Source organism: Macaca mulatta, chromosome 5 (assembly GCF_049350105.2).
Source record: "Macaca mulatta isolate MMU2019108-1 chromosome 5, T2T-MMU8v2.0, whole genome shotgun sequence".
NCBI lineage: Eukaryota > Metazoa > Chordata > Mammalia > Primates > Cercopithecidae > Macaca > Macaca mulatta.
Window position 1 is genome coordinate 191,666,628 of NC_133410.1, and position 19,030 is coordinate 191,685,657.

Genomic DNA, 19,030 nt, shown 5'->3' on the forward strand with positions numbered 1-19,030 from the left:
TGGCAGCTCCTACTGTAACCAACTGATGAATGTTTCCATCACCAAGGATAAGTCATGTGGAGAGCGTATACTCTCATACATCATTGGGAGAGAAGGGCGTGTCACCTCTGTGGTATTCTTTTCCAGCATCCATCATCTCAGTCTAATTATGAGAGAGTATCAGGCAAACCCAAATTGGAGTACACTTTATAGAACATCTGACTAGTGCTCTTCAGAAATGAATAGGTCATTAAAGACAAGAAAGTGAGGAACTGTCACAGACTGGGGGCAACTAAGGAGACTTAACTGCTGAATAAAGTGGTTTTCTGTTGGGTTTTTGTTGTTCTTGTTGTTTTTAGACAGAGTCTCGCTCTTTCGCCCAGGCTGGAGTGCAGCGGCTCAGTCCGGCTCACTGTAACCTCCACCTGCTGGGCTCAAGCAGTCCTCCCACCTCAGCTTCCTGAGAAGCTGAGACTACAGGTGCGCTCCATCACAACCTGGTAAATTGCGTATTTTTTGTAGAGATGGGGTTTTGCCGCATTGCCTAAGCCAATCTCAAACCCCTGGGATCAGGCAGTCTTCCCTCCTCAGCCTCTCAGATTAGACTGGGATGAGAAGCACGAGCCACCACACCCAGCCTCCTGTTGTTTTTTTTAAGAGTGGCAGGGTCTCGCTGTAGTACCTAGGCTGGACCTGAATAAAAAAGGACAATAGTGAAAAATCTGGGGAAATTTTAAAAAGTCTGTAGTTTAGTTAATAGTTTAGAATAAATGTTGGAGAAAAACTTAAAGCTTTAAATGCTTATAGAAGAAAGTCTTAAAATTAATGAACAATGTAGTCAACCTAAGAACAGAATAAGCCAAAGCCAGTAGAAGAAGATAAATAAAATTAAAAGTAAAAATTATCAGCTGAGCACGGTGGCTCACACCTGTAATCCCAGCACTTTGGGAGGTCAAAGTAGATGGATCACTTGAGTTCAGGAGTTCGAGACTGGCCTGACCAACATGGTGAAACCCCCGTCTCTACTAAAAATAAAAAAATTAGCCGGGCACGGTGGCTCATGCCTGTAATCCCAGCTACTCCGGAGACTGAGGCAAGCGAATCACTTGAACCTGGGAGGCAGAGATTGCAGTGAGCCGAGATCGCGCCATTGCACCCAGCCTGTGCAACTGTCAAGAGCGAAACTCCGTGTCAAAAAAAAAAAAAAAAAGAAAGTAAAAATTACCGAAATAGAAAACATGGCCATGAAAGAAAGGATCAACAAAAGCAAATTTTGGTTTTTTAAAGAATGATAAAATTGACATATCTCTCAGGACTGACTCAAAAGTAAGAAGAGAAAATGAACAAATAAAAAAGTACAGGGAATGAAAACATGCTTAAGAAATAAAGAGGCATGAGAAAATTTATACTATTACATTTGAATTTTGAAGTGAAATGACTAACTTTGTATTGAAATATTATTAACCAAAACTGATTCGAGATGATGGAAAAAATCTGAATGGCCCTGTTACCATGATTGAAATTCCAGAGAAACCCTCAAGATTAGCCTAGCACAACTTTGACATCAAATTCTGACAAGATTGTATGAACAAAATATAAGCCAACCATATTCACAAGCAAAGAAGCAAAATTCCAAAACAAAATATTGTAAACTAAATACAGCAACATTTTAAAATTATATATAATGGCCAATTATATATAAGTGGGCTTATCCTAGGAATATACAATTTAGGATTTGAAAATTATTCACTGTACTAACAGAGTGAAGGGAAATTATTAATTATTCCAATAGATACAGTGGAAGCTTTTTTTTTCTTGAGACAGAGCCTCACTCTATCACCCAGGCTGAAATGCAGTGGCACAATCTCAGCTCCTTGCAACCTCTGCCTCCTGTGTTCAAGCGATTCTTGTACCTCCGCCTCCCAAGTAGCTGGGATTACAGGCGTGCACTGCCACACTCAGCTAATTTTTGTATTTTTAGTAGAGACGGTGTTTCAGAATGTTGGCCAGGCTGATCTTGAACTCCTGACCTCAAGTGATCCACCCGCCTTGGCCTCCCAAAGTGCTGGGATTACAGGCGTGAGCCACCATACCCGGCCCAGAGAAAGCATTTTGATAAATTCAACTTTTTTTCATGTTTTTAAAAATTGATTCAACAAGGAATGAGTGCTATAGAAGAGGACATGGGGAATGAAGGAGAGCTGGTTGCAGGATTTTTGTTATTATTGTTTTGGTTTTTTGTTTAAGAGACAGCAAAAAAAAAAAAAAAAAAAGAGAGAGACAGCAGTGTTGTCCAGCTTGGAGTCAAATTCCTGGGCTCAAGTGATCATCCTGCCTCAGCCTCCCAAGTAACTGGGACTACAGGTACACACTACCACACCCAGTTTGGTTGCAGCTCTGAATAAGTGTTCAGGAGAAGTCTCATTGAGAAGGCAAAATTTGAGCAAAGATTGGACAGAAGAGATGAAGAAATTAGTCAGGTGGGGAAGAATCAGCATACATACAGGTCTTGACACAGGAGAACATGTGGGATCTTCCAGAAACAATTTGAAGTCAAATGTGGCCTCAATAGAGAGAAAAAGGGGAGAGTAATGAGGGAGAAAGGAAGAGAGTATCCAGGTGATGGAATGAAGACAGAAGAGCATGTCGGCCTGACACACCACTGGAAAGGTTGTGGATGTGCATCTGAAATAGGAAACCATTTGACCATATTTTTATTATTTGTATTTAATGTTTGCTAGTTTAATTGGTATGTAATGATACAATGCTTTTCTATTTTGTCTTTATTAGTAGGTGATTTTTTAAAAAATGTTTTACCATGTGTATTTCCATTTGCTAGTTTATTTTTTTTAATTTAACAGCTTTATTAAGAAACCATACTTCACCCATTTAAAATGTACATTTTAATGGGTTTTAGTACATTCATAGTTACATACCCATTATTACAATCTAACTGTAGGACATTTTTCCCTTCCCCTAGAGGGAACCTTGTGCCCATTAGTGGTTCTTCCCATTCCCCACACCTCTCTTCTTCATCCTCTGAGCCCTGAACAACCACTGTTTCTTGTCTTTCCCGATGTGCCTGTTACAAACATTTCATATAAATGGCGTCTATACTGTGTGATCATTTGTGATTGGCTTCTTTCACTTAGCATATGTTTTCAAGGTTCGTTCTTGTTGTAGCATGTATTAGAACTTCATTCCTTGTATTGCCAAATAATATTCCACTATATGAATACACTTTTATTTTATTTTATTTTTATTTTATTATTTTTTAGACAGAGTTTCTCTGTGTCGCCCAGGCTGGAGTGCAGTGGCGCGATCTTGGCTCACTGCACCCTCTGCCTCCCAGGTTCAAGTGAATTCTCCTGCCTCAGCTTCCCGAATAGCTGGGATTACAGGTGCATGCCACCACGCCCAGCTAATTTTTGTATTTTTAGTGAAGATGGGGTTTTGCCATGTTGGTCAGGCTGGTCTCAAACTCCTGACCTCAAGCAGTCCCCCTCCTTGGCCTCCGAAAGTGCTGGGATTGTAGGCATGATCCACCGTACCCAGCCATATTTTATTTATCCAGTCATCAGTTGGCAGATATTTGGGTTTTTGCCACTTTTTGTCTATTATGGATAATGCTGCTGTGAACCTACATGTACAAGTGTTTGTATGGACATAGGTTTCCATTTCTCTTGAGTATATGCCTTGAAGCAGAATTGTTGGGTCATGTGGTAATTTACCGGTTCTTTTTTTTTTCTTTTTAAACTTTTTTGAGAGAAGTCTCACTCTTGTCCCCTAGGTTTGAGTGCAATGACTTGATCTCAGCTCACTGCTACCTCTGCCTTCTGGGTTCAGACGATTCTCCTGCCTCTGCCTCCCAAGTAGTTGGGATTAAGGCGCCTGCCACCACGCCCGGCTAAGTTTTGTATTTTTTAGTAGGGACGGGGTTTCACCATGTTGGCTGGGCTGGTCTCGAACTCCTGACCTCAGGTGATCCACCGACCTCGGCCTCCCAAAGTGCTGGGATTACAGGTGTGAGCCACCGCGCCCGGCCTTACTGGTTTAATTATTTGTGGAAATCTAGCATTGACCTTCTATATATTAATATTTATCTGTTATTTGTATCTTGAGATAGTATTTTCATAAATGTTTTATGTAATTTTTCTCATTGGCTTTTGTTTTATTTCCTTTTTATTGTTGTTAAACAAAAGATTTTTTAAAAATATGTTGTGTTTAGCCATCTTGTTTCTGATGACAAATTCCATTTATTAGCCGTCATACATGGTTCCTTTTTATTGTTGTTAAAAGATTTTTAAAAAATACATTGTGTTTAGCCATCTTGTTTCTGACGACAAATTCCATTTATTAGCCGTCATACATGGTTCCAGCAGCATCTGGGAGTCTGCTTTCCTCTACGCTTTATGAAAGTCAAACACTGTTTTATTCTGAATTCTTTGACTGTCTCTCTGGAGTTGGCTTCTTATTTTCTTTGAAGGTGACTTCAGAGATGAGGTAGGTGATGAGGATTTTCAGTAAAGGTGGAAGTGGGTAGTCAGGAGAAGGATTTCCAGAAGGAGCAAGTTGACAGTTGCCCTTTCTTGGCTTGCTTAAGGAGCTCCCTGCAAGACAATGGAGAAAATGGTGAAAAGGGAAGGTGGTCATTAGTAAAATACCATTTTGCTCGTTAGAGCTTTAATGTTGCAAGATTCACTTTTAGGGCAAACTTTTGAAACCTGTCTGTCTTGTGATCTTTCTAAGGTCTATAGGTTTCCAGAGTTTACTTTTCCTTCATTGCCATCTTCTTTCCCCTTCTTTTAAAATAAAACCTATGACTCTAGGATTATAAGAAGCGGTAGGAAACTCTGTGATTTTCAGTTATACTTATCACGTTTAATCACAGTATCTTCCTGGTTTTCAGAAATAACTGAAATCAATGTAAAATATCAGTTGCTTTAGCGTAGTCAGTGTAGACAGTGGGAAATGTGCAGAAACCGTGGGCTCTTGCTTCCAATTTAGTACTCTGGGTTGTGAGATTTGGCTCCTTAGGAATAAAATTAGGTGGTTAGCTACAGCTGTAGTTAAGTTCAGTAATGTGAGAGAAAACACAGACTCTGGGGATTGTGGACTTTTCATGTCTTCATTTCCAGTGGGATACAGGAATAATGAAGTTTCTAAGGCAGAATAAGGGTCACAGTTTTTATTTAGGTCATTTTGCTTCAATTCTAGTTTCTTTTTACATGTATTATGCCATTAATAACAAAACTTTTTAAATTGTATTTTTAGAAGTTCTCCTGGGTTCTAGATAGACTGTGATAGCAGTGTAACCTTTAGCAGGTTACTTACCTTTCCTCTGTAGGTTCCAGGTTCTTTACCAATAAAATGAGAATGAAGACTGTATCTAGTAGAGTAGTTGGCGGATTGAAAATGGGTATTTTTATTTAGCACAGTGATTGGAATACATTAAAAGCACTTAGAAATTTAGCTCTCATTATTGCTTCCTAGCTGAGTCTACATTGTGCTAAGCTTGTAGGTCAGCATTAGCTTAATCTTCTAGTTATCATCTAAGGACATTAGTTTTCACATTCTGTGTTCTACATGTGAGGCTGCATTAGAGAACAGAAGAGTGAAAACAGTGATCCTCCAGTAGCTAGAATGATGCCAAGTGGTTCAAAAGAAGAAAGGTTGTTGTTGAACTACTAATTAACACTATACCGATAAAACCAAAACAACCAGAAATAATGTCTAGTTGGAAATACTCATTTGACTTATGGGAGCAAACTTTTTGATAGTTCATAAAATGCCATCTCGGTATTTGGGAGCTAAGAATCATTCTGGTTGTCCATTAAGAAGACTCCCCAGTGTAATAAAAACAGTAGCATATAGCCAACTTTAGGTACACTAAATAATGTGGGGAACAAAGAAAGCACAGGTTAGCTTCCTATGTGATTGTCACCCAACATAGAATAAAACTTCACTCATATCACCTAAACAGAGGAGAGTCCAAGTGTGTCAGGTCAACGTTTTTTGAATTTCAATTTTTATTGTAGTAATAACACTTAACATGAGCTCTGCCCTCTTAACAGAATTTTTAAGTGTATACTATATTCAACTATAAAAACAATGTTGTACCGCAGAGTTCTAGACTAATTTTCATGTTGCATAACTGAAACTTTATTTCCTGTAGCAACTCTGCCTTTTCTGTACACTTCATCACCTGGCAACCACCATTTTGCTGCTGCTTCTATGAGCCTGTTTTAGATACTTTACATAAGTGGAATCATACAGTATTTGTCCCTCTGTGACTTGCTTATTTCACTTGCCATAATGTCCTCAAGGTTCATTCATATTGTCACATATTGCAGACTTTCCTTCTTTTTAAAGGCTGAATAATATTCCATTGTGTATACACACTATGTTTTTTTAATCCATTCATCTGTCAGTGGACTTTTAGATTATTTCTGTATCTTAGCTATTGTGAATCATGCTGCAGCGAACATGGGGGTACTAATAGCTCTTCAAGATAAAGAATGTCTTAAATAATTTTTAAAAAAATTTAAATTGGCCTATCATCATAATCCAAATGATTTTTTGTATAATATTTACCTCATGCAATCCAATGATTTTAAGACTTCTATTTTTTGTCAATAAGATACAGTAATTGTTTTAATTCATTATTTCTAAATGGGTTCAATATCACCATTGTTTTAATCGAATGTTTTCACTTGATTTTTGTATATGGAGAGAGATAGGGGTCTAGTTTCATTCTTCTGCATGTGGATATTTAGTTTTCCCAGCACCGTTTACTGAAGGGACTGTCCTTTCCCCAATATGTGTTCTTGACACCATTGTCAAAAATGAGTTCACTGTAAATTTGTGGATTTGTTTCCTGGTTCTCTATATCTGTGTGTCTGTTTTTATGACAGTTGTGTGCTGTTTTGGTTACTATGCCTCTGTTGTATAATTTGGAAAAAAGAAAAACTTCAGCCGAATTAAATTTAAAGGAGTTTAATTGAGCAATGAACGATTTGTGACTCGGACAGCCCCCAGATTCACAGCAGACTCACAGAGACTCCGGGAGTGCCTTGTGGTCAGAACAAATGTAAAGACAAAAAACGTACAGTGACGTACAGGAATTGTAAGTGAGGTACAGCAACAGTGAGACTGGTTACAGCTTGGCATTTGCCTTATTTGAACACAGTTTGAACATTCAGCAGTCTGTGAGGGGTTGAAGTATGGCCACTGGGATTGGCCAACACTCAGTTATTGTTACAGGTATATACTGTTAGGTTTTCAATTTTGTCTGGCTATTAAGCTAGGTTACAGTTCATCCACGAGATCTCAATTATAGAAGTATGAAGTCCTTCTCAGGCCATATTTAGTTTGCTTTAACAATTTGAAGTCAGGTAATGTGATTCTCTCAGTTTTGTTTTTGCTCAGGATATCTTGGGTCTTTTTTGGTTCTATATAAATCTTAGGATTGTTTTTTCTGTATCTATGAAAGGATTTTGATATTTTGATAAGGATTGCATTGAATCTGTAGATTACTTGGGGTGGTATGGACATTTTAATAATATTGATTCATCCAATCCATGAACATGGTCTATCTTACCTTTGTGTGTCCTCTTCCATTTCTTTAATCAATGTTTTATAGCAGGGTTGTTCAATCTTTTGGCTTCCCTGGGCCACAGTGAAAGAATAAGAATTGTCTTGGGCTACACGTAAAATACACTAACATTAACAACAGCTGATAAGCTAAAAAATAAAAAATAAGAAAAGCAAATATCTTCATAATATTTTAAGAAAGTTTACGAACTTGGGCTGCATTCAAAGCTATCGTGGGTTGGGCAAGCTTGTTTTATAGTTTTCATTGTAGAAATCTTTCACTTCTTTGGTTAAGTTAATTCCTAGGTATTTTGTTTTATTTGTTGCTGTTGTAACAAACTGTATTTTCAAAGGTAAAGCAGGTTTTAGCTCAGATATATAAGTGCTATCAATTTTTGGACTGATTTTTTTTTTCCCCAAAAGATAAAAGTGTTGCTGTCTTTTTGGCAAAAAGCGCTTGAGAATGCTGTCCTAAATAGAAATATATGTAGAATGAGCTACTGATTGCTGTGGTTATTTTGATATGATATAGTTTAATATTAAAACTGAAATGTTTTTGTGATATACTGTGAATGAGCTCATTGCTGTTAATTCACATTACAACACCTTTAAAATCCAGTTCAGGTAGCCTTCTCAAGGAGTTCCACCCTCATCCCCAAGCCATAAATAATCCTTTCTTCCTTTGAGTTCCAGTAGCACTGTTTATAACTCTTTATAGTTATAAATTGGGCCTTGAAACATAATTATTGTATTTCTTTTCCCTAATATAAGTACATAAGGGCACAAACTGATAAACCTTCAGGTAAACTCAACAGATACGTTATTGAATATCTGCTTTGTCCAAAGCAGTGTGCCTAAAGGTATGCAAACATGAGTATTCCACTGCTCCTGTCTTTGTCATGGTGTTCCTCATAGTGCCTGGTCTCTCTCTTGACACTGTTCTCCTGTATTCTAGGATGCCCTTTTTTTCCCCCTTACATCTCTTGCCACTACTTCACAGTGTATTTTGTCTCTCCCTCTAGTAGATATGTGAATAATGGAGATGCCCAAGGCTTGCTCTTGAACGCTCTTCTCTTTTCAATACACACCCCCTTTAGGTAATCTTGTTTATTCTTATGCACCTAAAATATCATCTTTATGCCAATGACTCTAAATTATCTATCTCTAGTCCAGACACTTTTGAACATCAAGTCTACATATTCTAGTTACCATTGAAGTCTCCTGGGCATCACAGAAATAAATATCTTAAAGAAAATCCTTCCTCTTTTCTTCCACATTTTGTCCTGCTCTCCAGGAAAGCACCTTCATTCACCCAGCTGTCAAGCCAAAATCCTGATGTGATTTTGGTCACATGCTCTCCCCTACCCTCCACGTTGAGTCCATCACCAAGTCCTGTTGATTCTCCCTTTGAAGTATCTTCCTCTTCTGGCTCTTGCCCACATGCCAGCCCACAGTGCTGGCATGATGGACTCTTGCGGCACTTCTGGTCAGTCCCCACAGCGTTGTCACAGTGACTATTTAAAATCATAAAGCAAGTCATGCTTTAATCTCCTTGATTCTCGTTGTTCTTAGAGTAAGATTGAGAAATTCTCAATGTGGCATCTATGTATCAGTCCTTTTCCAGTTCCATCTTTTGCCACCCCCACTCTCTGTAATCCAGCCACGTGGCATTCTTTAAATTCCAGAGGTTGACTGAATACCCCCTCACCCCACTGTCCCTTTAGGGTTTTGCACAAGCTCTTCCTGTTGAGGACCCCTTCTACCAAGTGAGTCCCCACTAACCCTCTCAATTGAAACATTGTTTCTTCAGACAGTCTCCACCCAAGCCCTCAGACTAAATGAGGTTCTGTTCTCTTGGCATATCTAAGTATCCTGAACTTAGAGCACCTTTTGTAATTACTAAGATTTCTTTTGTTGGCTGATTATTTGCTCAATATATGGCTGCTCCATTGTCTGTAAGATCCTTGAGGGCAGGGATCATGTCTGTTTTGTTCACACTCAGGCCCGGCACCAGACACATAGTAAAGAGTCAATACCTTTTTGTGGAATGAGTAAAATAAATCAACATAAAAGTTCAAAAGCACACTAAAATATTGCACAACAGAATGTGTTTAAAACTTAAGGCTCTGGCTGGGCACGGTGGCTCACGTCTGTAATCCCAGCACTTTGAGAGGCCGAAGCAGGTGGATCGCTTGAGCCCTGGAGTTCAAGACCAGCCTGGGCAACATGGTCAAACCCCGTCTCTACTAAAAACACAAAAACTAGCCAGGCGTTGTGGCAGGCGCATGTAATCCCAGCTACTCTGGAGGCTGAGGCACGAGAATTGCTTGAACCTGGGAGGCAGAAGTTGCAGTGAGCCGAGATCGCACCACTGCACTCCAGCCTGGGCGACAGAGCGAGACTCTGTCTCAAAAAAACAAACAAACAACAACAACAAAAAAACACTTAAGGCTCTAACTTAATACATGGAAGTAAGTTTCTAGCCCTCGTGTGAAGATCTTTATTAGTTTGTGACTAAACCAGGCATGTGCTGCTTTTGTGATCTGTCAAATTTTAGAATTGTTATTACCAAAGTATGTATTTGACAACAGGAAAAATATATTTTATCAGTTTGACAACAGATATTTATTGATCATCTGCTGTTTGCTTGGCATGGTTGTAGATCTCAGGATACAGCTGGGGGATTGCAGCTTACTTTCCCATGGAGGACAGACAGTGTACATGGAGAATTTCAGCTCCTGAAAAATACTCTGGTCTAAATAAAAGAGTCGTGGCAGGGACAGGGAGCTAGAGAAGTCCTATTTGAAAAGGTAACATTTCAGCTAGCATTGGAGGGACAGGGAGTCAACTGCTGGAGATCTGGGGAGAGCTTTCCAGGCAGAGGGAACTGCCGGGACATCCGAAGAATAGGGAGGTGGGCAGTGACGCTTGTCACAGTGAGAAGGAAAAACACACACTTTTATAGAGATGCCATGACTTGGAGTTCTTATTCTGCCCATTTTGGCTGGAGACAATGATGATGTCCAGCTCATAAGAATGTTGCTAAGCAAGGTAATGAAGGTAAATAGTAGTAATAATACACATCACTGATAGTTTTAAACATTATTCATATGCCTTCCACAGAATTTATGTGAAGGAGAAACTGGTAAAGTAAATGTTACTTTAACTAATGGCTTTGTTTATGTGTTTAATCGTTTACTAATTTATTATCTTTTAAAACAATAGGCTATGTGGCTAATTATTTGCAAACATTAATATTTGTGTTGATTTCTCTTTAAAGGTTAAAAAGCTAAAGAGAGAACTCTCACAGATGAAGCAAGAACTGCTCTATAAAGAACAAGGCTTTGAAACATTGCAGCAGTGAGTATGAAAATACTGAATCAACTTTAGAGTAAGCTTCCCAACTAATATTAAAACAAAGAAAATAGAAGTACAGATTACATAAGAGCTTTTTCAGAGAAACATAAAGTAAAAAGTTCAGAGCTCTACACCAAAAGAAAACCAAGCAATCAACTAACAGATACAAACTTGGGAAAGATCTATACACTTGAAAAGCTCCAAAGTTTTTATTAATCACTGGAGATCCAAAGAAACCAAAGTGAAAAGCCTTTGTCTTACCTTGATCTCCTGGACCCTTGCTGGCCTCCTCTAAGATTGTGGTACCGAGCTGAGAGACTAGGCACAAGAAATTCCTCTCCACATTCGGCTGGGCTAGCTCTACTTGACCCCTATGTGAGCCTGCAGCTGCCCTGGGCCCTCGGGTGGAGGCCTGTCTGTCTCTCTCTGTCAGCCCCAGGGATGACCTGGAGTCTAACCCTGACAGATGGCAGGGGAGTAAGAGCAAGTCAGGATTATCAGCAAAGGACCGGGAGTGCGTGCCTCACTTCCTGCCTTCCTCTACCTTTCCCGTTTGCTACTGAAGTCAGCTGGGCCATTAGCAGAGCCCTAAGCTGGGCCAGGTTAAGTGGAAATGGAGGTGACAGAGGGTCACAGGATCAGGATATCCCTTCCCCATTCCTGGCCCCTGAAAGCCACTGTTCTCCCTGCTGCTGAGGCCCAGCCTGTCCAAACCGTGACAGGCACACCTGAGACTTTCCAATCCTGCAGACTCTACTCCACAGGGTCTCTCATGGGAGAGAAACAGTCCGTGGTTTTCACAGCCACATGACCACATAGCGGAGGTTCAACTTCCCTCCTGCTTGGTGTCTCCAAGTGTGGTGCAGTATTTCTAGGGATGTCCCTGGTCAGTTTCCTGTTCAGGCAGGTTTCATGTTCTTCCCAGCATCTCCCTTGGTAGCACCTCAGGAATGCCAAGCTGGTCTCAGGTGCTGCCTCTTTGGAAAGTACCCAGCTGTGTTCCTTTTGCCTGTGGAATCTTACTTTGCCTTCTGCTCTTCGGAAATTTGGGATGCTCCAAGCAGTGAGGGGTGACCCCCTTTAAAGATCCTGTGTGTCACTGGCCAGACAAACAAACTGGTTGTTCTTGTTTGGGTGACTAGTCATGTCTTGGGATACCCGGGCGCTGCTCTTGACCACCAGTCAGACGTATGACTAATTTCACACGTGCTGTTATCGCTCAGACTCCTTTTTTCCTGCTCACCACATATAATCATGACCCTTATATTCCTTCAGATGCTCCCATCCCAGTGGTTCTCAAACCTGACTGCATATTAGAATAATCTGGAGAGTGCTTAGAAAAATAATGTTTCTAGTCTCTATATCAGGTATATTTTATGAGATCCCAAGTGCTTCTAAAGTCCAGCCATGTTGTAAGAACCTCAGCTGGTTGCAGAGCTCTCCAAAAAACCGAGCAGAACTCGAATGACATAAGTGCGTTATTTAGTAATTGTTTATCAACATAAAGCAGGGCTTTGTGGTGGGGGTGGGGAGAAAAAACAGACTTTGAAGAGTGCCATGAAGTGTTTAGCCGTATGTTCCACATTCTTAAGGCACATGAAATTATAACTCGCATCACCATTTGGGATCAAAGGTTAGCCAAACTTGCTGTCTTTGTTGTATTGATGTAACAATGCTGTATTGTTTCAAAGCAGTTTGCTTGCAAGCAATTTTTATAGGAATCTAAGGCATGTTTAAGAATCTGTCAATAACATTCCACAAGAAAACAATAGACATTTGTTGTAGAAATTCAGACATTCTCCTGCAATGATTCTAATCCCTTGAACCAAGAGTGGAAAGATATGGTATCTAACATCAGAGACCCCTCCTGTGTACCTTTACTATAGACCAAATGAAGCTGTTTTTATTCCAGCGTTAACCACCATACCACTAAAATGCTGAATGAGCAACAATCAAACCCAGCAGCCGGACTTTTTAAGAAACCACATTCTTGATACTATAAAGGGATTTATATTTGTGGCTATGACAGAAAATATATTTCAGGAAAAGATTTCAATAGAATCTTATTGTAGGCTTTTGTAGCTTTTATTTACAATAGAATGGAATATATTTGTTGAATCTGGAATTATAATGTAATTTAAACTTGAGCTTTCATTTTACTTGGTACAATAGTTTTATGCTGGATAGACAAATATGGCATTATTCTCTACGTTATTCATTTCAGTTTGTGGTCCCAGATTTGACTTTGGCGTAAGCAGCGGTGTAGTATATGTGTCAGTGGCTACCAGGAAGATGCCTGTTTCCATTTTGCATTCAGAATTGGAAAATAGACTAGTGATGAAACAGCAAGTCACAGGCATATACAGATTCTGTGAAAATTTGGTTCTCAGGGTATACACTTTCCAGAGAAGGAATGCAAATGAACATCTTTTCTCTTTCAGAAGAGACTAATATATTGAGTGAAAATGAGTTATAGGGCACACTCAAGTCAAGAACTTCCAAAAGAAATTTTAAGAAAAAAAAATGGCACTTCTCATATTAAGAACAAAAAGCATGATACTTTAAGTCAGCAAATGATGCTTCTATTTCGGTTAATTTTATGGCAAGTTAGTGTCAAAAGAGAAAAAGTGGGAAAAGAAAAGTAGAGGAGAAAAACAAGAAACAGTGAAATAAAGGAAAAAGGCAGCACGTAAAGTAGAGAAGTTCAAAGGAGGCAAAAGGAAATGAGCAAAAAGCGTTCCACGATGAAAGCTGAGCCGTGTTCTTCATATTTAGCATTCTGTTGAGCAGTGGACAGCCAAGAGATTTTCATGTGGTCAAAGCTCTATGAAATTTAAATTAGCGGTCTTGAACCAGTCCTGCTTTTATTTTTTAAATGTTAAGGTTTATTTCTGAAAACAGCTTACCTGCTTTTATTTTCACATGATAAAGTTTATATTTATTTCTGAATCAAAGATTTGTTTTATCATTAAATTCTGAAGACTTTACGCTAACAGGAAGAAATTGAGTTTTAGAAGTTCACTTTGACGCAAGTTCAGATACCCCTATTACTACCTATTTTATGAAATCCCACATTTTAGTTTTTATTTTTAGTTAAGAAGTGCTACATTTGAAAATGCCAAAATGCTATATTTGGAAATATCATTTGTTTTAATAAGCGATTTCCTCAGCTAAGTTGGTGGATATAATACTTAAGAAAGTCAGAAATTCCATTGATAAATCTCTTCCCAAATGAATGGAATTAGCTGATATTCAAAGTACTTCACTAGTCCCATCAGATATTCTAAATGTGTTAGTCATAAGGGCCCCAGTTCTGAATCTGTCATTTTAGGATAGTTCCCCTACTAGCTAAGTGTCTGTGCAATTTGGAGTATAAATTTGCATCAACTTTCTCCCTTGGCTTCTTCATTTGGAAGAAGTGTCTAGGGGATCTTTAGGGGCCCTTCCCATTCTGAACATTGTGTGTCTGTGTGTGTGTGTGCGTGCGCATGTGCACGCACACGTGCATGTGTTTAATCTGTGATTTGATTGGTTGTACTTTATTATTAGATGATCTTATGATCAAGTTTATTTTATTTTCTTAGGTTCTTAAGTCTTTAATTGCTTGTTGAGCAGCATAAGGTAGTGACTAAAACAGTACTTGGGGAAATACGTTATCTACAAACTGCACTTGTTTGAGTGGACTTTGTTTGGAAGAGTGATTAAGATGACATTGCTTTATCTTTTTCGGATTATACCTTTCATATTGCAAATAAGTATTAATTATTAAATGTTTTAAACCAAATGAGCTCAGAGTCTGTTTTCTCTGATTCAGTAGGTGTTGTTTCTCTGGAGACTCTGGATAAGACCAAAACTATGTCTAAGAACGTGTATAGAGTTGTTGGCTAGGGCAGAGGCATAGCCATATGTCCCACAAGGAGAACTCATGCTGAATTCATAGTGAATCCCAGACAGCACAGGTCGCTGGGGAAGACCAGGAGAAGAGTGATCATGAAGAGTACATGAAACTATTTTTTAAAAAAGAATTAGGTAATTTTATTAGGCCCTTCAAACACAAAGAATTAGGTTACATGAAATCCTCCAGCCTAAAGTGACGATGTAAACTGTAAGGACACTTGGTAAGCAGCTCTGCAGGAATAATAAATTAGCTCATTGAAGAGCTGTTTATTCAATATGAGTTGAGAAATGGCTACTGCCCTTCTGCCGTTTTCCTAAGTTTGAACTCATCCAGCAAGTCAAGCAATTTTATCTTGACTCATAACTTTCATAAAAGCAGAATAAATACTATATATTTTATATATATATAGAGAGAGAGAGAAATAAGAAACTAACCACACAATCCAAACATTATAGGATACTCACTAATATACATAATAATTTGTGTATTAACCATTTATTAAAGGCCTCACAAGCTGCAGGCCCTGTGCCAGGTTTTGCACAGAAATTACAGCAAAACATTATGTAAAAGTAGGTGGCAGGTTACTTGCCTCTGTGTTCTTCTGCTAAAGCATTTGCCCATGTCTTTTACCTTTCTTGGGTGAAGATCAGAATCAGCACTTGATAAGATTTGGGTTCGGCCAGCAGTGGGATCATTCAAACAGGTTGAAGGCAAAAAGACATGCATTTATTTGAACCTGAAAGTGATTAGAAATGGACTGGGTTTGAAGTGAGGGATGGGAGAAATCTTAGCCGCCTGTGATTAAAAGAGAAAGGAGGGGCCGAGGCGTGCGGATCACAAGATCAGGAGTTCAAGCCTGGCCAACACGGTGAAACCCCATCATTGTCAAAAATACAAAAATTAGCCGGGCATCATGGCAGGTGCCTATAATCTAGCTACTTGGGAGGCTGAGGCAGGAGAATTACTTGAACCCAGGAGGCGTAGGTTGCAGTGAGCCAAGATCGCACACTTGCACTCCTGCCTGGGCGACAGAACAAGACTTCATCTCAAAAAAAAAAAAAAAAAAAAGAGAAATGAGGAGTAACCGCCTGAAAAGATGATTGCTGGTATATGAGAGTCAGAAGTGAAATAATCATCCAACTTAGACAATTCCGAAACCAATTCCTACTGTCTGTTTAACTTATATGCGATCATTCTTTGATACTTTTTCTTTCTTTTTCTCTTTTCACAGAATTGATAAAAAAATGTCTGGAGGCCAGAGCGGGTATGAACTTAGTGAAGCCAAAGCCATTCTAACAGAACTAAAATCTATCAGAAAAGCCATTAGCTCAGGAGAAAAAGAAAAACAAGATCTGATGCAGGTACATTGTAAAACATTTTGTTAAGCCAAACTTCTACCTTCTGAGGCCCCCAGAAACTCTTACTGGGGCAGAAGTGCTCCCTGAGAGTCTGGGTGACCCCTTCCACCCCAGCCGCATTTGTGCAGAATGGGCCCTGCGGAGATGGTTGCAGGCACAAAGGTAGCCTGCTGCCTTGGAGCAGAGCAGAGTGATTCCAAGTGACTGTACACTTTGTTGTAAACAGCCTTTGGATGGCCTTTGAGATAGTGGGTGGCGGGGCCTGGAGCTCATGTAAGGAGATTAACATCTTGGTGCACCCTGAAACTCACTGAAAACTTCCTGTGGGACCCCAATAAGCAGAATTCTCAGCCCAGGATACACAAGGGATATGTCATTTGCCATCAGTAAGTAGAAGGCTTGCCTTTTGGGGATGAGACTATGTGAGGAGCTTAGAAAAGTTTTCCGACCCAGTTGATTCTGGGGTGCCAGCTGAGAGGTGGGGAGTGCTGACCCAGCTGGGGGATGCCTATACAGTTACCCTCGGAAAGCTGCGCATGGCCGTAGATCCCCTGACTAAACCCGTTCACTTCTCAGCCTGTGGGTCTTCACTCCCAGTGATCCAGCAGCATGTGTAGAAAAAACAAAATAGCCATTAAGTGATCAGTATTCTGAATATCTATACTTATCAAATACAAGGGTGTCTCTCTTCCTCTCCTTCCGTCCATCCCGTAATTATCACAAACACTAAGAATTCTTATTTCATATATTTGGAGTTCTTACTTAGCTGAGGAATAATTCAGTCCGCATCTTTGTGAAAATGTTAGAGTCACTGATGATGTTTACATTCTCAATAGAACATCTACATTTAAATACCATAGTTAACTACTTGATGTTGGTTTTCAAAATATGAGTTGAATATAGATAAATATTCTTGGATCCATATAATTTTGCATTACTTGCAAGAAGAAATCTAATAGAAAAGACAACAATAATAACAGCAAATACTTATAAATACTGACTTTGTGCCAGGCATTCTTCTAACTGCCTTGCATATAAGTAATTCCCTTGATCCTCACAACAGCCACTAAAGGTAGGCACTATTATTATTCTCAGCTTACAGACGAGGAAGTTACAGCACAGAAAAATTAAAGTTTCTTTAAAGTCATACAGCTGGTAAGTAGCAAGACTGTGGTTTAAGCCCAGGCAGGCTGGGTTAATGTGGTTTTACCATATGTATAACATGTGCAGGACTTCGCTGGTGTGTATTTTGGTTTTGTTCTGCAATTGTCTTGCTGATTAAGTCAGTAATTCCAGAAATGCATGTCATAGGTCCTTTAAAAAAAAAAAGTTAATAGAACTGGAGCAAATTTACATTGGAACCTTCTAATTCAACAATTTTAGGTCATCTTTCATTTTTCCTATAAACTTTGGATTCATCTGCAGGCCCGATTAAATTAAAAGATTAGATTCCTTTTTAGTTACTAAAGTACATAGAATAATTAATTAGTAGATGCAGAGATTGACAATAGAGTTAGAAGGGACTTTCGATATCTTCTGTGACTTTCAAACCTCTTTGACCACAGTAAGAAATAGATTTTACATCAAAACCCAGTAACACACAATTGTGTGTACCTATAGATAAACAGGTGTGCATGCGCGTGCACACACACACATATACACTCAAAATGAATTTCACAGAAATATGCGTACTCTTAATGCTGGTGATGTACTCCGATTTTATTTTCTAGTATCTTCTATTTCTTTAAAAAAAAAATACTAGTAACAACCTGCTAAATTGATTGAATGTATTGCCATCACAGATAAGTTTGAAGAACACTGACTTTTTTTCACTGTATAGATGGAAAAATAGAAAAGACTTGCACAAGGTCACTAAAAGGTTTTTTTGTTCTTTTCTATATTATTTGATGTGACCATTTATGTTTTATCCTCTCATATATATATATAGAGAGAGAGAGAGAGTATTAATATCCCTTTGAAAGAAAATAGAGAAAGGTAAAAAATTCCTGATCTCTGATATTTCTAATTCCTCCTAATCATGAAAATTTTAAATATCAGGATTAAATACAGGTTCTTTTGTTGATAATAATCATTTCTTATCATTTTATTAGTATTACTGTAGGGTTTCCATTTTACTGTTTTAAGTGATTCAATTAGTCTTTCCTTTTCAATACTTTCACTTGTTCATATCCTCCCTCTAAAGTAAACACAGTATATTAAACCTGAGTGCCCACAGCAGGCACATTTGCTTTTGATTATTCTCTTTACCAAGCCAAACATGTCACCACAGGCAGTGCCATGCAGTAGACACACAGATGGGCTTGTTTGATGCCTGTGCCATTCATTAGCAACTTCTGAGCCTCAGTTTCCTAATCCCTAACGTTGATGTGAGCTAAATAATCTCTTGGGTCCTGTCCAGATGTACAATGGCATAATTGAAGAAGTCTCCAAAGTAGGAAATTCTCTTACTGTATCTAAAATGAGAGATTACATTATAGATACTGTGTTTCCAGAATTTCAGTTGCATAAAGTGAGTGGGTTCCTATTGAAATAGAGGCAACTTCTTAATGAAATTTTTAAAAATAAGACATGCATGTATTTTAAAGATACCATTCATAGGAAAATGCTATCTTGGGAAAGATAAGACAACTGGTTTAATACGATCTCGCTTCTGAAGTCACGTATGTAGGTGCAAAATTATATCCTACTATTATTTTTTCAATTATATAAAGTGGTAAGTACCTACTAAATAAAGTAGTTTTTTTTTCCATTGAGATTATCTCTTTCCTTTTAATTTCACCTGGTAGGGAAGGTTTGCTCTCTTAATTTATGAAAAACTTTGTGT

General features: G+C 38.7%; 2 protein-coding genes across 7 annotated transcripts in view; one reads left to right on the top strand and one right to left on the bottom strand.

Moving 5' to 3' along the window:
* DCTD (dCMP deaminase) overlaps positions 1 to 19,030 on the bottom strand; it is a 500,232-nt gene that overhangs the window by 334,591 nt on the left and 146,611 nt on the right. The gene's annotated exons all lie outside the window — the stretch shown is intronic.
* Positions 1 to 19,030, top strand: part of WWC2 (WW and C2 domain containing 2) — a 218,253-nt gene that overhangs the window by 130,626 nt on the left and 68,597 nt on the right. For all 6 annotated transcript variants that reach the window (XM_078002451.1, XM_078002452.1, XM_028848907.2 and 3 more), the window contains 2 exons: positions 10,853 to 10,932; positions 16,059 to 16,188. In XM_078002451.1, coding sequence (XP_077858577.1) covers positions 10,853 to 10,932; positions 16,059 to 16,188 — 210 coding nt within the window. The remainder of the gene's footprint in view (positions 1 to 10,852; positions 10,933 to 16,058; positions 16,189 to 19,030) is intronic.